The sequence below is a fragment of the Abrus precatorius genome, unplaced genomic scaffold, assembly GCF_003935025.1.
Source record: "Abrus precatorius isolate BTA unplaced genomic scaffold, Abrus_2018 Scaffold7, whole genome shotgun sequence".
NCBI lineage: Eukaryota > Viridiplantae > Streptophyta > Magnoliopsida > Fabales > Fabaceae > Abrus > Abrus precatorius.
Genome location: NW_020874417.1, coordinates 35,286,933 through 35,302,010, shown reverse-complemented (window position 1 = coordinate 35,302,010; position 15,078 = coordinate 35,286,933). Strand labels below are relative to the sequence as shown.

The window sequence follows — 15,078 nt, the reverse complement described above, 5'->3', positions numbered from 1 at the left end:
AACTCTAGACCTCCTTCGTTTGCTTCCATTCTCCTCTAAAGTCTATGGGCAATTATGAGATATAAATGAAGTTAATTAATTTCAAAAGATTTTCAAGGCCAGAGACCGTGTACAAGGAGTTGCGACCACAGAAACGAATGTCAAACTACCACACCAAATACCAATATTAAAGGTTAAACGGATCCACATATCTTCTAACCATTCAAGGATTTTGTCCCAAAACAAAAACTTCTAAACTGATCAATACTTTTAGAATAACGATTAACTTTTTCTAATTTTTCACATGTTCTAAGATATTTTTTAATAGAAATAAATAAATTTTTTACCTAATATTCTTATATCACTGGTTAATAATAGTAATAAAAATCAAACTATTAACTCTTGTCACACATCAAGATTTTAGCCCATTTTGTCGGCTTTTATGTCCAAAACATGTGATTTATCGGAACTATAAGATAACCTCACCCTCGTCAACTTTGAGAATTTGACTTTTTAAGTTAACGATATTGAGAAGCTGTAGTATTGAGTATAGTTCGGGAGATTATTATTTCCGACGTGTATAAAATATGCATTTAATTTAAATTTTTAAATCATCATTTAATCATATATTATCGTAAAACTATACTTATGGTATATTTTAATAAGTTGGCAAATGAATTAAAATTAAATTCATTAAAATATATAATAAAATATTTTGAATATAATATATCAAATTTTGTAATATTGTATATTCTTCAATATAGAATTACTGTAAATAAATGTTTGTTATATATCTTTAAACACAAATTAAAAAAGCTGTATCATCACGTATGATCTTTCAAAAAATAATACTTTAGGTTATACGAACTTAAACTATTTTTACCCATAATGAGTTTACGTTGCATTTTCAACGGTGAGAATTAAGGAAATACTTTATTATTGTTTTTGACATTCTTAACGTACCCGTGACCGTGTGTACTATTTAACTTTATTATTTTACTTTGGATGGAAATATTGAGATATGTAAAGTAATATTAATGTATGCAATTTATTTATTTATTGTCTAAAATCATTGATAATGATATTTTGTTTTAGTTTGCAGTGATATAAAATTTCAACTTTATATAAAAATAAGATAGTATATGAATAAAAGCTTACAAAATATCATAATTGATATAGTTTGGTTTAAATTGGGGGGAAAACTAAACGAATTTAATTAAATACGATCAATATAAATTTCAGTTTACCTCAAATCTGAATGAAAACCCAAAAACACCCTTATGATAATACTCTTACGTGGTTGTACCTTTCTTGATGATCTTGTATCGACTTGGGACTTCACATGCACGTTAAAAGAAGAGAAAACGAGTTTTTTAAGTTGCATTTTTTTTTTAACTTAAAAAATGATTAGTAATTAATAATCATATGACAAGCAAGAAAATCAGCGATCTTTATTTGTTGGTGTCATTCAGCTTCATTTTAAAAAATAAAAATAACGTATTTTTTTATTTTTAATTTATTATATATATTTTGTCGTCAGCACTTTATTAAAAATAAAGTTTGGCGTTACTCCTTAATAAAAACTGATGTTACGAATGTTGAGGAAATTATAATTGGATTTAGCCCGAGTTACTGTGGGCCTGACCTAATCCTGTGTAGCATTTAAATAGGGCATAGCCTCTTTGACCGAAAAATGTAAACTGGGCCTAACCGCTGACATGCACATAAATTGACGAAAATAAATACCTAGCCCCGTAGGGACGAAACCAAAATATCTTAAAGTTAATTCTAATTAGTTTAAAAATATTAAAACTAAATAATTTTATATTAAAAATGAAAAATAAAATAAGTATTTTTTTTATCAAAAATAAATTTAAAAAATATTTAAAATCGATTTTAAGCTCTAAAATTAACAAACTTATTTCCTTATTCAAGAAAAATTACTTATGTACTACTTCAACAAACTACCAGTTAGTTATTTGAGACTCTTTAATCACATCTAACGCTGCCTTAAATTTCTATCATTTTAGCCACACACTTATTTTAAAATATTTATGTTAAATAAAATAAAATAGTTTGAATTAATTTATATTTTTATTTTAAAGTTTTTATATTATAAAAAATTAACAAATTGTCATATTTTATTAAGATTTAATATTAAAGTAAATTTAAAAAATTGAACTAAAAAATATTAAGGCACAAAGTTTTGGAAATGGTAAAAGGAGAAATTATTAAAAAAAGATTTAACTCCTTTAAAGTAAAAATATGTGTTAAATAAAAAAGTGATGATTGATTTATCATTGATTTATATTTTAAGTATTTTATAAATATAAATAATTATAAATTAATAGTAGATAAATTCTCAAATTTTTTACTTTCCACACCTTTTAACTTGAGAGGAGTTAAATAATGAAAAAAAAAATTAAAATTTGCTAGTTAGAATAACATTAAAAAAATACACTAACAACCACATGTTTCGATACCTTGTCAAATAAATATGTATTTGTTAAATAATAAAAATATATTTCCAATCCCGTTCTGATTTGCCGGTCTTTCCTTCTTGCCGTGTTTAAAAGAAACATTAATGTGCCGAAGAGTTTATTAAATTCTCATGGTTTATACTCTCATTAACCATTTCTGAAAGCTGTACTGTGGTATTCACCATTATTTTCTTCCAACTTTGTCCCTCTGCCTCACCATTATTGGATACACACCTTTTTCACTATAGGTAGTTAATAATAATAATAATAATAAAATTTTATTAAAAAAGATAAATATTTATTATATTTTTATAACTTTAATATGTATTTTTTTATAAAAAATTTATATTTTCTATCATAAAATACATTTTTTCAATACATATCCTTGTTTTTGTCATGTAATGGTTTTCTCTCGCCTATTTGTTTCACTCATTATCAGAATGTTTAGTTTTAATTATATATAAAATGTTGAAACTCTAGTTTAGACAAAACTTGCAACTTGTAAGCCTCTTGACTGCTTTGCTCCAAACACGATTTGGGAATTTTAAAAATAAAATAATCTCATATATAAGTTTTAAAAATATCCATGAACGTTTGTTTGTTTTTTTTCATTTTAAGAAAAACATGTTTACACATTTTCTCACATTATTATTCTCGCAGTGAGGGATGGATATGTTTTTTCAATCTGAAGTTTGATTGTTGCAAGCTGATGCTCCAATATGAGTGATTGTTTTTAAAGATGCCAAATGAGGAATAGGCAGATGGATATGGCCTTATGAGAGTTTGATTTGTTGATGTTGGCATTTTAGTCCTTAACACAGAATAAAAGTGGAGTTCTTTTCAGAGCACCAGCATCGATCTTGTGGGTCTCCCAATCAGCATTTCAGGTCCATTTTCCACCACACTTTCTCCTCACAGAACCACATTTACAAAAAAATGAAACATCATAGTCCCCTCCTCTGGCATATAATTCATGGTCATTCCTTTAAGTACCAATTTTGTTCTTGCTTGCAAATTATTATTTTTTGTATCAATAGAATATCAATGTATAATTGTCATGTCGTGGTCGCGTGACAGCTTATATTAACCAGTGATTAATAATTAAAATCGATCAAGGCTCTTGAATGTGGTTTTTACTTTCCAGGAAACTCATTTTAAATATTATAAAAAAATATTTAGTGGTCACACACACAAAAAATAAAGTATATGTCAATTTGTAAAGTTTTCGAAATAATGAAATGAAAGCTATAATTCACCCCAAATGAAATGACTATTAACACGTGATTAACTGTGCCGTTTTACCTCTTAAAAAGCAATCTGATTTTTTAAAGTAAGTTAAGTTCAATCCATATACTGTCAGATTTTACAGGAAAAAAAAATGTGAACATGGTTACTATTTCTTTCTTAATTTATGGGAAACATAATCACATGATTAAATCGAATAATCATATATTATTTTTATTCTTCGCAAAACCGCAAAAAAACATGTGATTAACACGTCCAAACAACTCATCCTCATCTTCATATTTTATAAATCTGAATGACTTGAAGCCAAGGTCTCTCCTTTTTATTTGTTTTTGTTTTAAAAAAATCTATCGCTATCAAGTTGCCGAGTCAAACAAACCAAAGCAACGTGTTCCAGCAACTCTTCATGAATTCCCTTCGGCGCGTTTACCCACGCTCTATGATGCTGCGTTTCTCAGCGTCTCACCAATTTAAAAATTCAAAATACAGAAGTAATTATAATGTGGGGATTCGTGTGTTTAATGTTTATCAGCTTCTCTGTCTATTTTCATCGTCAGATATTTTCAGATGATCGATAAATAAATAAAATGGATATTTATTTTGAGAACCGCTTCGTTAACTTTATTTCATACAGTTGATTTTAAGTAATAAAATTAGTACCTTTTTTTAAGACTATTTATTGTATCAAAAATGTTAAATATAAAAATACTTTTAAATAAAATTGCATTGTTATTTATTATTTAAACTCTATAAATTAAAGGTTTTTTCTTTTCAATGTGTAGGATAAGATAAGAAAGAGACAGCTTCCACTGTTCACTGTACTGCCTCAAATCACACTCGTCCACGTGTACCGCACTCTCAAACTATCACACGTGTCATCTCGTTGATAACGAATCCGAATGCCTTGGTTTCTACCAATCGTAGATCCTCTGCTGTGATCAGTTTCATGGGGTACGTCATCCATTTTTCGGATATCAGAACACATCATCATTCGTTAATCCTTTTACTGCTTATTTATTATTTAGTTATATTCATATATTATTTTTTAATAAAAATATTTTAAATTATTAAATAGAGATAAAAAGCATACATGAACTAATTTTAATTATGTAATTCTATTAAAATGCGCATTTTTAATAAACCGTGTGGAAAATAATTTATAAACCCTAAATCAGATAAACTCATTCCCATTGCAAATTTCACTCTTCTCGCATTGACATAGGTCTTTCGTATATATATACATATCAAAATGTGGTGGGGTGCTAAAAATGTATAAAATTAGAAACATAAATTATTAAATCAAGAATAAAATTTATATAACTTTTATAATTTATCATAAATTTAATTTAATTAATAATGAAATTTAATTTAAAAATTAATAATATTTGTCATTAAAAGCATCTTTCAGTCAACATTTAATATACAATTTAACATCTTTCAGTCAACATTCTCCTCTAAAGACATATTTTGTATACACATAATTAGGATTCAGATGACAAAACCGACAGAAATGTAATTATTAATAATATTTGTAAAGCCGAAACAAAAGACGTTACAAGCAATTAAAGCCCAAGCAATATCGTGTAAAGCTTGACGATCCAGATGAAAAATATAGCTTTCTTACACTGGATTAATGATTGTTAGGAGTTTAATTTGTAAAACCAGTCTAATAATTAAATCAATATTTAGCATATTTTAAACTACATTTTATCACAACATTTTAAAATATTAAGCAAAAAAAATCTATCATTTAGTATTGTGTAATAAATCAACAATTTTGTTACGGTTTTTCTTATTCAAGTAATGGGAATAAAAAGAATATATAATAAGTTATAAATTCTAAACTCAAATGTTATTTTAAGTAATGTCTAAAATAATTCTATAAAATAGTAAGATAAGTCTATTTATTAAAAATGTTCGTTTTGTTAAATAATTATAAATCAACTGTCGTGTCTTATCAGGGATATTGAATATATTGATTATTTATTAAAAAATGAAAATGGTGTTTGTGTATTTTAAAAAATTATTTTAAGTGTTTTTTTTTGTTTTAAGATTATATTTTTTTGAAATGTGTTATATATTAAATATATATATATATATAATATTTTTTAAGTTTTTAATTTAATCTAAACTAAAGTTTAAATATTTAAAAAGAATAATCTTTTTTTAACTTTAAACGATTAAATTCAAATTTAACGACTCTTTTCTATGTAAAAATTTAATTTGAAAGAATGAAAACTTAACAACAAAAAGGAAAAAACTGAAGGGTTTAGCGTCTGGTTGGGCGTCAATATTCAGAGGCAGATTCGGCCATTAATTAATTTCCGTTATGAATTGGTTCCTTTGGCATTCGTTCGTTGCACTTTGCACACTTAAAAGTTCAAGCCTCATTTCCTCTCTCCGGTACTCGATCGAAATTACCACTGTGCCCTTCGTCCCCACCTGCTACCTCCACTGTGAAACCAGACCAGATCCATTTTCTGACTCCCTCCACGTTTCCCTTTTTATTTAACTCTAAGACCCATCCCTTTTTTCTTCTCTTTCCGATTCAAAAAACAACAACACTCTACTCTAACTAACCCATCTTCTTCATTTCCCGAAACCCTAGAATCGTAACACATCCTCCTCGTTCTTTTCCAATCCCCACAAAGCTTATCCGAAATACCGTTGACCATTCTCCAGTTTTATCCAATACCCATAAATAAAGTCCCGTTTTTGCTTTCTGGGTCGTGCTTTTCTCCAATTTTTCATCTCTCTTATTCGGTATAGGAATGTTGGGTACTGGTTTGAACTTCGGCCGTGCTCGTGGAGAGGATCGATTCTATACTCCGGTGAAGGCTCGCCGGAACTTTCACACGATGGAGAGTGACAAGTTGCGTAGGGCCCACAGCGACGTCACTGCGAGTCGGTCGTCGCCGTCGGTGAGAGACAAATCGGTGGATTCGGTCAGCAGGGAACCCGAGAACCGGGTCGGGTCGGAAGAGACAAAAAAGGTAGTTGCAGTGCCTTCGTGTGAACCGGTGCTGAAACAGTTGAGCAATTTGGAGCGGTTTTTGCAGGCGATCACGCCCTCTGTGCCTGCTCAGTATCTCTCTAAGGTTAGCTTTTGAGTTACTAGAGTGAGTGTTTTCAATGATTTTAACTGGGTTGGTGGTGAATTGTTAAACCGTGTTTCTTTTATTTAGTGTATTCGTGTGCAATCGGGTTGGTGGATTAATTGAAATTCGTTTTAAAGTCTGTATCTTTTGTTTGTAACTGATGCATTCAATGGGAACGTTTAACATTTATTTATAAAGGACAAAGGAATGGAGAAGATATTTAAAATAGAAAAAGAAGCAAATTTCACATCTAAAAGAAGGGAAAAAATTGAAGACATTTTTATGTGTTCTCTCTCCCCCCCCCCCACCCCCTCCTCTTTTGCGCGGGAGTAGTGTGGTTGTATATGTTTTTTTTGGGGGGGCTCAGTATTTTGATTGTAAATTGGATCTTGCAGAGATCTATGAGAGGGCTCAAGGCGTGCAATGGGGAGTTTCAGCCTTACTTTGTTCTTGGTGATTTGTGGGAATCGTTCAGGGAGTGGAGTGCATATGGTGCTGGTGTTCCGCTTGTACTAAATGGCAATGATAGTGTTGTTCAATACTACGTTCCCTATCTTTCGGGTATTCAAATTTATGCCCAGACCATGAAGCCTTCTGTAAAGTCAAGGTATATTGCTTTCTCTGGACCATGTTTGGAAACCTAATTTTTGTGATTTTTTGAGAGAGTGCAAGTCAAAATACAAGCCAAACAACAGGGCAGTTTTGGGTTAGATAGGATGCAAATTTTATTCGGGGATTATGGATTTAAGTTTGTTGCAGCCTGATGGATAAAATTAATGTTCGTTTTAGTTTTCTACCATTTTGATTTCCTTGAGACAATGATCTTTACTGCTTGCATAACATTGATTGTTACTTTGTTGTATGCTTTATGCTAAGAGATAGGTACTATCTGGTTTTCTCTGTTCTTAATTTTTGCGGGTGCACAAGGTCAATACTGCCTTGTTTTCTGAGGGTTAGCTACTTGTATTACAGTATTATATTTGGTTCTTGTATAGGCAACTAGGGGAGGATAGCGACAGTGATTTCAGGGACTCAAGTAGTGATGGTAGCAGTGATTGTGAAGCTGAAAGAGAATTGAAATACTCAAGGGAACAAAGGAATCTTCCCCATCTGTCAGATGAGGTACCTCATTGGATGGGTAGATTATCTTTGAGAGACCATCCTTCCCTCCCACAAGATGGATTTTCTAGTGATGATGGTGAATCTGCCAATTCTCAAGGCTACTTGATTTTTGAATATCTTGAACGGGACCCTCCTTACAGCCGTGAGCCTTTGGCTGATAAGGTGTGCGAACTGACACTACCCTGCCATATTCTTGCCTTCCCCAGTTCCCCTCTTGTACTGGAACCGAATTTTGGTCATTTGTTATCTCTGTTCCTTCTTTGTCTAGCTTTTTGATTTCATTTTATTTTTGTGCGGTGGATAGATAACAGACCTTGCTTTTTGTTTCCCTGAACTGGTGACGCTTAGAAGTTGTGATATACTAGCATCAAGTTGGATGTCTGTGGCCTGGTATTCTTCTTTACATTTGTGCTTTGAAATTCAGCTTACACATGCCTGAGAGGCTTACCTGTTCTCTGTTTTGCTTGTAGGTATCCAATTTACAGGATACCGACTGGTCCAACATTAAAAGATCTTGATGCTTGCTTCCTGACATACCATTCTCTTTGTATGCCTGTAGGAGGTAGGATCGGTTTTTGCCTCGTTTGTGTCTAGTGGATTTTGCTTTATAACAAAGTTTGAGAAAGATAATTCCTTGGTTCACAATCATCTGAATATATGGCTAACGGCTTGGCAGCTGTTAATTGTGATCTTTCTTCCATTATTTTGTTCTTACTTCTTGATATGAATAAGTGAGTACCACAGTGCATCTTATTGTTTTAAATTTATTGGCTTAGAAAGATATTTTTAAAAAAATGGTTGTCATCCTTCTGTCATTTGTTTAAAATTGTGAAATTGTTATTTTGGACAAGTTAGGGTTCTTCATTATCTTCTACTACTAAGAAGACCTGCATATTTTATCATGGGAACATGTTTCTATTTAAGGATACGTTACCAATTATTGGTTTACAACAGAAATTATTGTGAGATGCCACATCTGATAACCATAGTCCGTTTTCTAATTTGAATCAGTTGCTTCACTGAGACTTTTTTTTTTTCAGGTTCACAAAGATTGCAGCCCCCCATGCCATCATATCCTACAGAGGTGGACCGTGTCCATAAATTGTCCTTACCTGTTTTTGGTCTTGCTTCATACAAGTTCAAAGGATCTCTGTGGACTCCTAATGGTGGATATGAGCGCCAATTAGCCAGCTCTCTTTTGCAACATGCAGACAACTGGTTAAGACTGCATCAGGTCAGTCACCCAGATTTCCTGTTTTTCAGTCGCTGATGATGATAAGGTGACTATAACTGTTTACTTCACCCATTTAAGAATGAGACCTTGGCATTTGCCAGTACCTCCTTTGGTCCATTTCTTAGATGTTATACTTGATGAAGTCGGAGTTAATAACCTGTTTGACAGAAGGAAAAAAAAAAAAAGGAAAAAGATGCTAAGCTTCGTCCTTTGTAATTTCCTGCATTGTTTCCTGTTGTAATAAGTGAAAGAATCAGAAAACTAATGGTAATAAAGCAGCGAAGCTCTGGACAAGTGGCAGTGTTGAGGCTACTTCAGAATGTGTTCATGGTGGATGTAGAGATTAACGAGCAGCTTCACAAGTGCTGGCTGATATATGTTACAAGGTTGTTTTGTTTGCTAACATCAGTGAGTCCAATGTCAGTTGTTTCATGTTCATGTCCAACTATATTTTATTTTGGTTTGGTTTTGTTTAAGAGAACAGGATGCATTTTTTCTGTCCTGGTGATCACTATATAGGACTTAGCTTTAATTTATTGGGGAATTTTATTGGATTTGGTGTTAGGTGTACTCCTATGCTTGACTTGCCCCCAACACTGTATTTGAAATCTTATAGTTTCGTTTATTAGCTGCATTTTACCTGTAAGAACTCTTTTTTGTTGAGTTTCACGATACCAATGAAGGGTTCCTTTGCCTTTTTAGATAATGGCAGAATTCATGTTGGAAGAAGTGATAACAAAATTGATTTGTATTCAAAATGATATTTTAAATTGAGTTTAGAAGAATTAGTTTTGTTTTGGTGGTAAAATAAATCACTTTTGAATTACGTGTAGAATTTTATCTACAAATAATTCTACTTAATGATAAGGTTATCATTTTTTATTCTTCACAAAAATTGTCCTCACTGCATGATCTTTTTTTTATCTAATTTAAAAACTAACTAATCAAAATTAATGCTGTTTGCAATCATTTTAATGCAGAACGGGCTAGTAATTGTTCTTAGGATGAAATCATATGGTTTTTAATCATTTTACATATTTATTATGGTAATGATAATTTGTTATTAGAAAAGTTGACTCCTAACTGCTGGTTCTGCCATAACTTGATTCGCGAGGGATACTGGTGTTGCCATAATGGCTTTTTTAAAAATATTCTTTTAACTAAACATTAATTTGAACGATATCAACTAAACCTCCGTGGGAGATATCTACGGAGATTTTGTGGTAGGTTAGTGAATTTTTACATAGTTGTTTAGCGAGTTATTTGGATTGAGTACTGTTGGTCCCCCTATCTTGTTGAAGCTAATAATTCAATTTGGCCCATGTTAGTGACATAGGTTACATGAAACGTCGCCTTGCTCGTTTGAGATTAGAAAAAGCTAATACATCTGTTTTATTTCCAGAGATTAGACAACTCTGTTTTGGCCTTTAAATGCTCTCTTTCTCTCTCTCAAATAATACAATATTTTAGACTTGCTGTAAAAATTTTCACTAATGGTTTTTATAGTAGCTTTGTTGTACTAATGTCTTTAATCATTACTGATATTGAAGGGTTCTTTGTAAGAGTAAATATCACTACTACATTTACCGAGATTGAAAGTTTGTCATCAACGAAATCGTCCTTTCATAAGCAAGGTGTGAAAATATTAACGAGTCCTATACAAAAAAATTGAAAAGGTCCAGTTAATAATTTACTAATAGAAGTTGGTAACCAAATCCGTTTACAACTAGTGTAACTTTTGTGGGGACGTGCCAGTGATTAATTCATAGAACAGAAGTCCTGAAACATGTGCTTAATGTTGATTTCTAGTTTCATTATACTGACGGAAATGAATAGCCCCTTCATCAAGGAGAGGCATAGAGAGAAATAAAAATCAGCATTTAACCAACAAAACCAAGGATAATGCTCTTTCTTTGAAATTTGAATGAAACCACTAGAGAAAAGGGAGAAAAAACAAGGCGGCCAAAGTAACAAAAAATAAAATAAAATTATAAAGATGTCTACATACTAATAATTCTTCATTTTACTGTCAAGAAAATCAACTTTCTTCTTCGTATAGCTCATGCATCTTACTCTCCAGTGTATCATAACATATCTGACGCATTGATCCGTAAAAGGACATCAATTCAGATAACTGTTCTATCGACATAGTTGCCATCATAGTCCTAGCAACCTTTTCCCTCACCTGATTCATTTTCAGCTTGTGCGTATAAACTGATCCATTTCGAACTGTTGCACCAACTTGCTTTAGTCTATTCTCCTGCTGCCAACTCAATGCTATATTTGCCTGCAAGCAAGCACTAGCACTATTAATTGAGACAATACATGGTCATAAAACAGATTGGATTGAGGAATTTATTGAGAAAATAAACAGGCAGAGTCATATAGCCTGTTTTGTGAACATTCAATAATGACATAAATTAGCATCTTATAACTAAGAGCACCTTTTCATTTAGCTAACAATTATGGTTTGTTTGTCTAGGTACCTTAATCAGTTATGTAGGACAGTGGATAGGATTGTATAAGAATACCATACTTTACCTGCATCGACTTGTAGTTTGGCTTAAATAAACACCAATGGTTTTGGAAATTTTGCTTCCCCTTCATATATTTTTCTGTTACTATTTCATAAATTAACAAAAAATAACCATTTTAGGAAGGCGGAATTTTAACCTTGCCGTAGTTAACTTCTCTGTTTATGTAAATGGTGGTACCGCATTAAAAATTTTAAAACCACATCACATCACCTAATCTATGTATGGGTAAAGTGTGATTTGTCATGTTAAATTAAGCTTTTGAGTAACCTGTAAAAAGTCTGCTCCTGCTTCAAGTTCAGAGCTTTGGTCCGCAACCATTTGAGAATCAGATTTATAAATGTTTCTTGCGACTGAGAAGCTTTTCAGGATGGCTTTTCTCTTTAGCTCCATTTCGGCACTAAGCTTTGTGGACCTTGGCACATACGTTGTTGAGCAGCTAAGTTTTTTCTCATAAGCAATTACAGCCTTCACAAATTCCTATTTCACAACCAGGAACAGAAAGGCTCAAATTTTTGTTTCTTTCTTATAGCAACTTACATACATTGCAAGATAAGTAGGGAAAAAATGCACTTCAAGATAGCATTATTACCTGATAAGCCATGCTGCATCCAGGATAATCAAATTCATCACTGTCTTGGTGTCTCATTCTCTCTGGATGAAATTGAAGGCCCACAATAAACTTGCCATCTTCAGGATTATAAGTATTTGGATCATAAAATCCTTCAATCAATCCATCTGAAGCAAATGCTAATGGAACAAATCGCTGAGCCAGTCTCTTAACACCCTGGTGGTGGTAACTATTCACCATGATCTCCATTTTCTCATCTTCCAAAGATTCCTCAAACCAATTATGTAAGGGGGTGTTAGACGCTAACTTTATCAAATGACGATGTCCATCGTAATTGTCATAGTTAATATGAGCCACTCGTTGAATCTCTGTGCATTTCCCCAACAACTCTTTCTCTATATCTTGGTAAAGTGTGCCCCCACATGAAACATTTAGGATTTGAGACCCCCTGCATATGCCCAGAAAAGGTATATTTCTTTCAAGGCAGAGCTTTGCAAGCTTTAGCTCAATGGAGTCTTTCTCTTTATCAATGGCAGTATCACTTGGATGAAGCTTCTTGATGAGGTCAAGCTCTTCAGGTAAAAGTCCAGACAGTTCTGAATCATAATGAGAGGGATCAATATCCTCACCTTCACATAGAAGAACTCCATGAATGGGCTCAAAGCTTTCTAAGAGAGTGTGAACCCCACCAACTCTTGGGACAATGACTGGAACAGCTCCATATTTTACAATGAGATCCAGATGATACTCACCTGTTCATTTTATTTTATTCCTGATTAGACTTCAGTGATGATAGACTTCATATATTGCAAAAAGATAAAAGGAAATTAGGCGGAAGAAATTTTTTTGTAGAAAATCAATTTAAATGAAGGATCTTATAATGTCATTGATAGGGTATTAAAATGAGAGAGTTCAAGGTAAAAAAAATATTGAGCAGATGCATGAATTATTCTCATTCATTCCTTTCCATTCATCGGGTATTTAGTTTTGCTAAAGCTGGGTCAAGTACCCTCGTTGAATGCTCACAATTCATGAATAATAATATCACACACAGTTGTTCTGAAACTGAAAGCAGTTTTCATTTAAGCAAAGCTCATCATTGACATGTGGAATAACACCTAAAAATTCGACATGTACCCCCCAAAAAAATTATAATTAGTCTACAGATTCCAAAACGTGCTTATTGAGAGGAGTTGGGTGTATTTGTAAACATAGATTTGCTAAAAGTCTTTTATATAGTTGAACATGTAATGTTATAATATTTTATTATGATTAGATGCTTCGGTGATTGATATAAACAGACACACGCTCAACACGATCTGTCAGAGTGACCCAATAATGGACTACATGTTTATCACACAAAAATAATCACTACAAAAGAGTTAAACACCGTGCAAACAAAAGCTAGCATAAAAATACAAGTGTGTGGCATTTCCTACAAGTACCAAGAAGAATACACACGATTGATATAACCACTTATTGCAACAATAGCAGCAAATAAAACACTCCAATTGTGTGGATGAGAGATTAGTGAGTGACGGACAAAGAGAGAGTGTTACCAACAAAATCTACAAACTTGTTCTTGCGAATGGTACGGCGAGAAACGATGAGAACTCTTGGCAAAAGCTTTGAGAGATCGGAATTGGCCATCACATAACAACAATGTGGGAACTATGAAAGCCAAAGAGGATATAAAATTATTGTTTACTCTTAATTGCAGCCTCTGAAATATCAATCATAGTTAATGCTAATTAGCTGATATAGAGGAAATGCAAAACATTTCCGGGACTTTCTATTTTCATGCTGATTTCCGTTTTATACTCCATTAGATAGCCTTAGAATCCATAAACTCAATTTCTTTTGAGTAATCTACGAGTAGTGACGTTTCTTTGTTCATTGAGATCGAGACATGCAAGTTGAGCTTTACTTTGTTGTGTGATTTTTTCGGAAACGTAAATGGATCATGGATCTGGATACTGAACTGTTATCAAAATTAAATACATATTGACATGTAAATCTAGTAAATTGACGTAATAATAAATCGGAGGGAATTTAGAATCGATAATTTCATTGACTAACTTGATTTGGTATCACCTAATACAGTAATTAACGCATTTGAATCTATTAATCTGATTTTTAAATGTTTTAAAGTTAAATTGTCTGTATTTTCGCAATTCATGAAAATGGGTGATTTGATTTGGATTTAATTTCAATTTTTTGAATTCAAAATCCTACCCTTATTCGTTCTACTTATTTAAATTTTAGACAATAAAATAAATTTTATTAACTTTTGAAGGTATTCTAAATAGTGTAAATGCTTGAATTTGAAAATCAATTAAATCTTACTTTTCCACTTCATGCTAAAGAAGAATATTTTATTTGAAATAAATGCAACCCAGATAAATGTTAAATAGTGTGCATTTCGAAATCCATGAAAATTTATTATAGTTAATTTGATTTTAATTGTTTTAATAAAAAATCTTACCCTAGTTAATTCATTCGTTCTACTTATGAAAATTAGGGATAAGAAAAATAATTCTATCCACTTTCAAGGAGTTCTAAATATTAAAATTGGTTTGTGAACTAATTTAAATCTTATTGGTCCAATTAATTTTTAAGAAGAAATTTGATTTGAATAAATGCAATCCAAATTAAATTAAATTTCATAATTTCAAACACAATTTGATACATTCCGATATTATAAATTAGATTTTTTTGATTAGTTTTTGTACTATAGACTGTTTACTTTTGAATACATGAAGTTGAGAAGAAACTACCAAGTACCTATATTAATTAATATTAAAAAAATCGTATA

The 15,078-nt window shown here is 31.8% G+C and overlaps 2 protein-coding genes across 2 annotated transcripts; one reads left to right on the top strand and one right to left on the bottom strand.

Annotated features, from left to right (window-relative positions):
- The first annotated feature begins 5,967 nt into the window (after positions 1-5,967).
- On the top strand, positions 5,968-10,045 carry LOC113870962. Its single transcript, XM_027507573.1, has 6 exons — positions 5,968-6,802; positions 7,198-7,409; positions 7,798-8,086; positions 8,229-8,314; positions 8,395-8,486; positions 8,965-10,045. The coding sequence occupies exons 1-6, from the start codon at positions 6,476-6,478 to the stop codon at positions 9,192-9,194; spliced, it is 1,236 nt and encodes a 411-aa protein (XP_027363374.1). The 5' UTR covers positions 5,968-6,475; the 3' UTR covers positions 9,195-10,045.
- A 1,151-nt stretch (positions 10,046-11,196) lies between these two features.
- On the bottom strand, positions 11,197-13,913 carry LOC113871891 (putative glutamine amidotransferase GAT1_2.1). Its single transcript, XM_027508982.1, has 4 exons — positions 13,823-13,913; positions 12,285-13,015; positions 11,963-12,172; positions 11,197-11,445 (listed from the first exon to the last, which is right to left on the bottom strand). Exons 1-4 carry the CDS (start codon positions 13,911-13,913, stop codon positions 11,197-11,199), a joined length of 1,281 nt encoding a protein of 426 aa, XP_027364783.1.
- Positions 13,914-15,078: the final 1,165 nt, after the last annotated feature.

What these genes read in the sequence shown, in the direction of transcription:
- LOC113870962 (XM_027507573.1), top strand. Translation starts at nt 6,476, where the DNA reads ATGTTGGGTACTGGTTTGAACTTCGGCCGTGCTCGTGGAGAGGATCGA. An exon ending in CTGCTCAGTATCTCTCTAAG is followed by an intron (nt 6,803 to 7,197) that starts GTTAGCTTTTGA and finishes TGGATCTTGCAG; the next exon opens with AGATCTATGAGAGGGCTCAA. An exon ending in GTGAGCCTTTGGCTGATAAG is followed by an intron (nt 8,087 to 8,228) that starts GTGTGCGAACTG and finishes TGCGGTGGATAG; the next exon opens with ATAACAGACCTTGCTTTTTG.
- LOC113871891 (XM_027508982.1), bottom strand. Translation starts at nt 13,913, where the DNA reads ATGGCCAATTCCGATCTCTCAAAGCTTTTGCCAAGAGTTCTCATCGTT. An exon ending in CAAGTTTGTAGATTTTGTTG is followed by an intron (nt 13,016 to 13,822) that starts GTAACACTCTCT and finishes TAAAATGAACAG; the next exon opens with GTGAGTATCATCTGGATCTC. An exon ending in CAGGAGCAGACTTTTTACAG is followed by an intron (nt 11,446 to 11,962) that starts GTTACTCAAAAG and finishes GCTTGCTTGCAG; the next exon opens with GCAAATATAGCATTGAGTTG.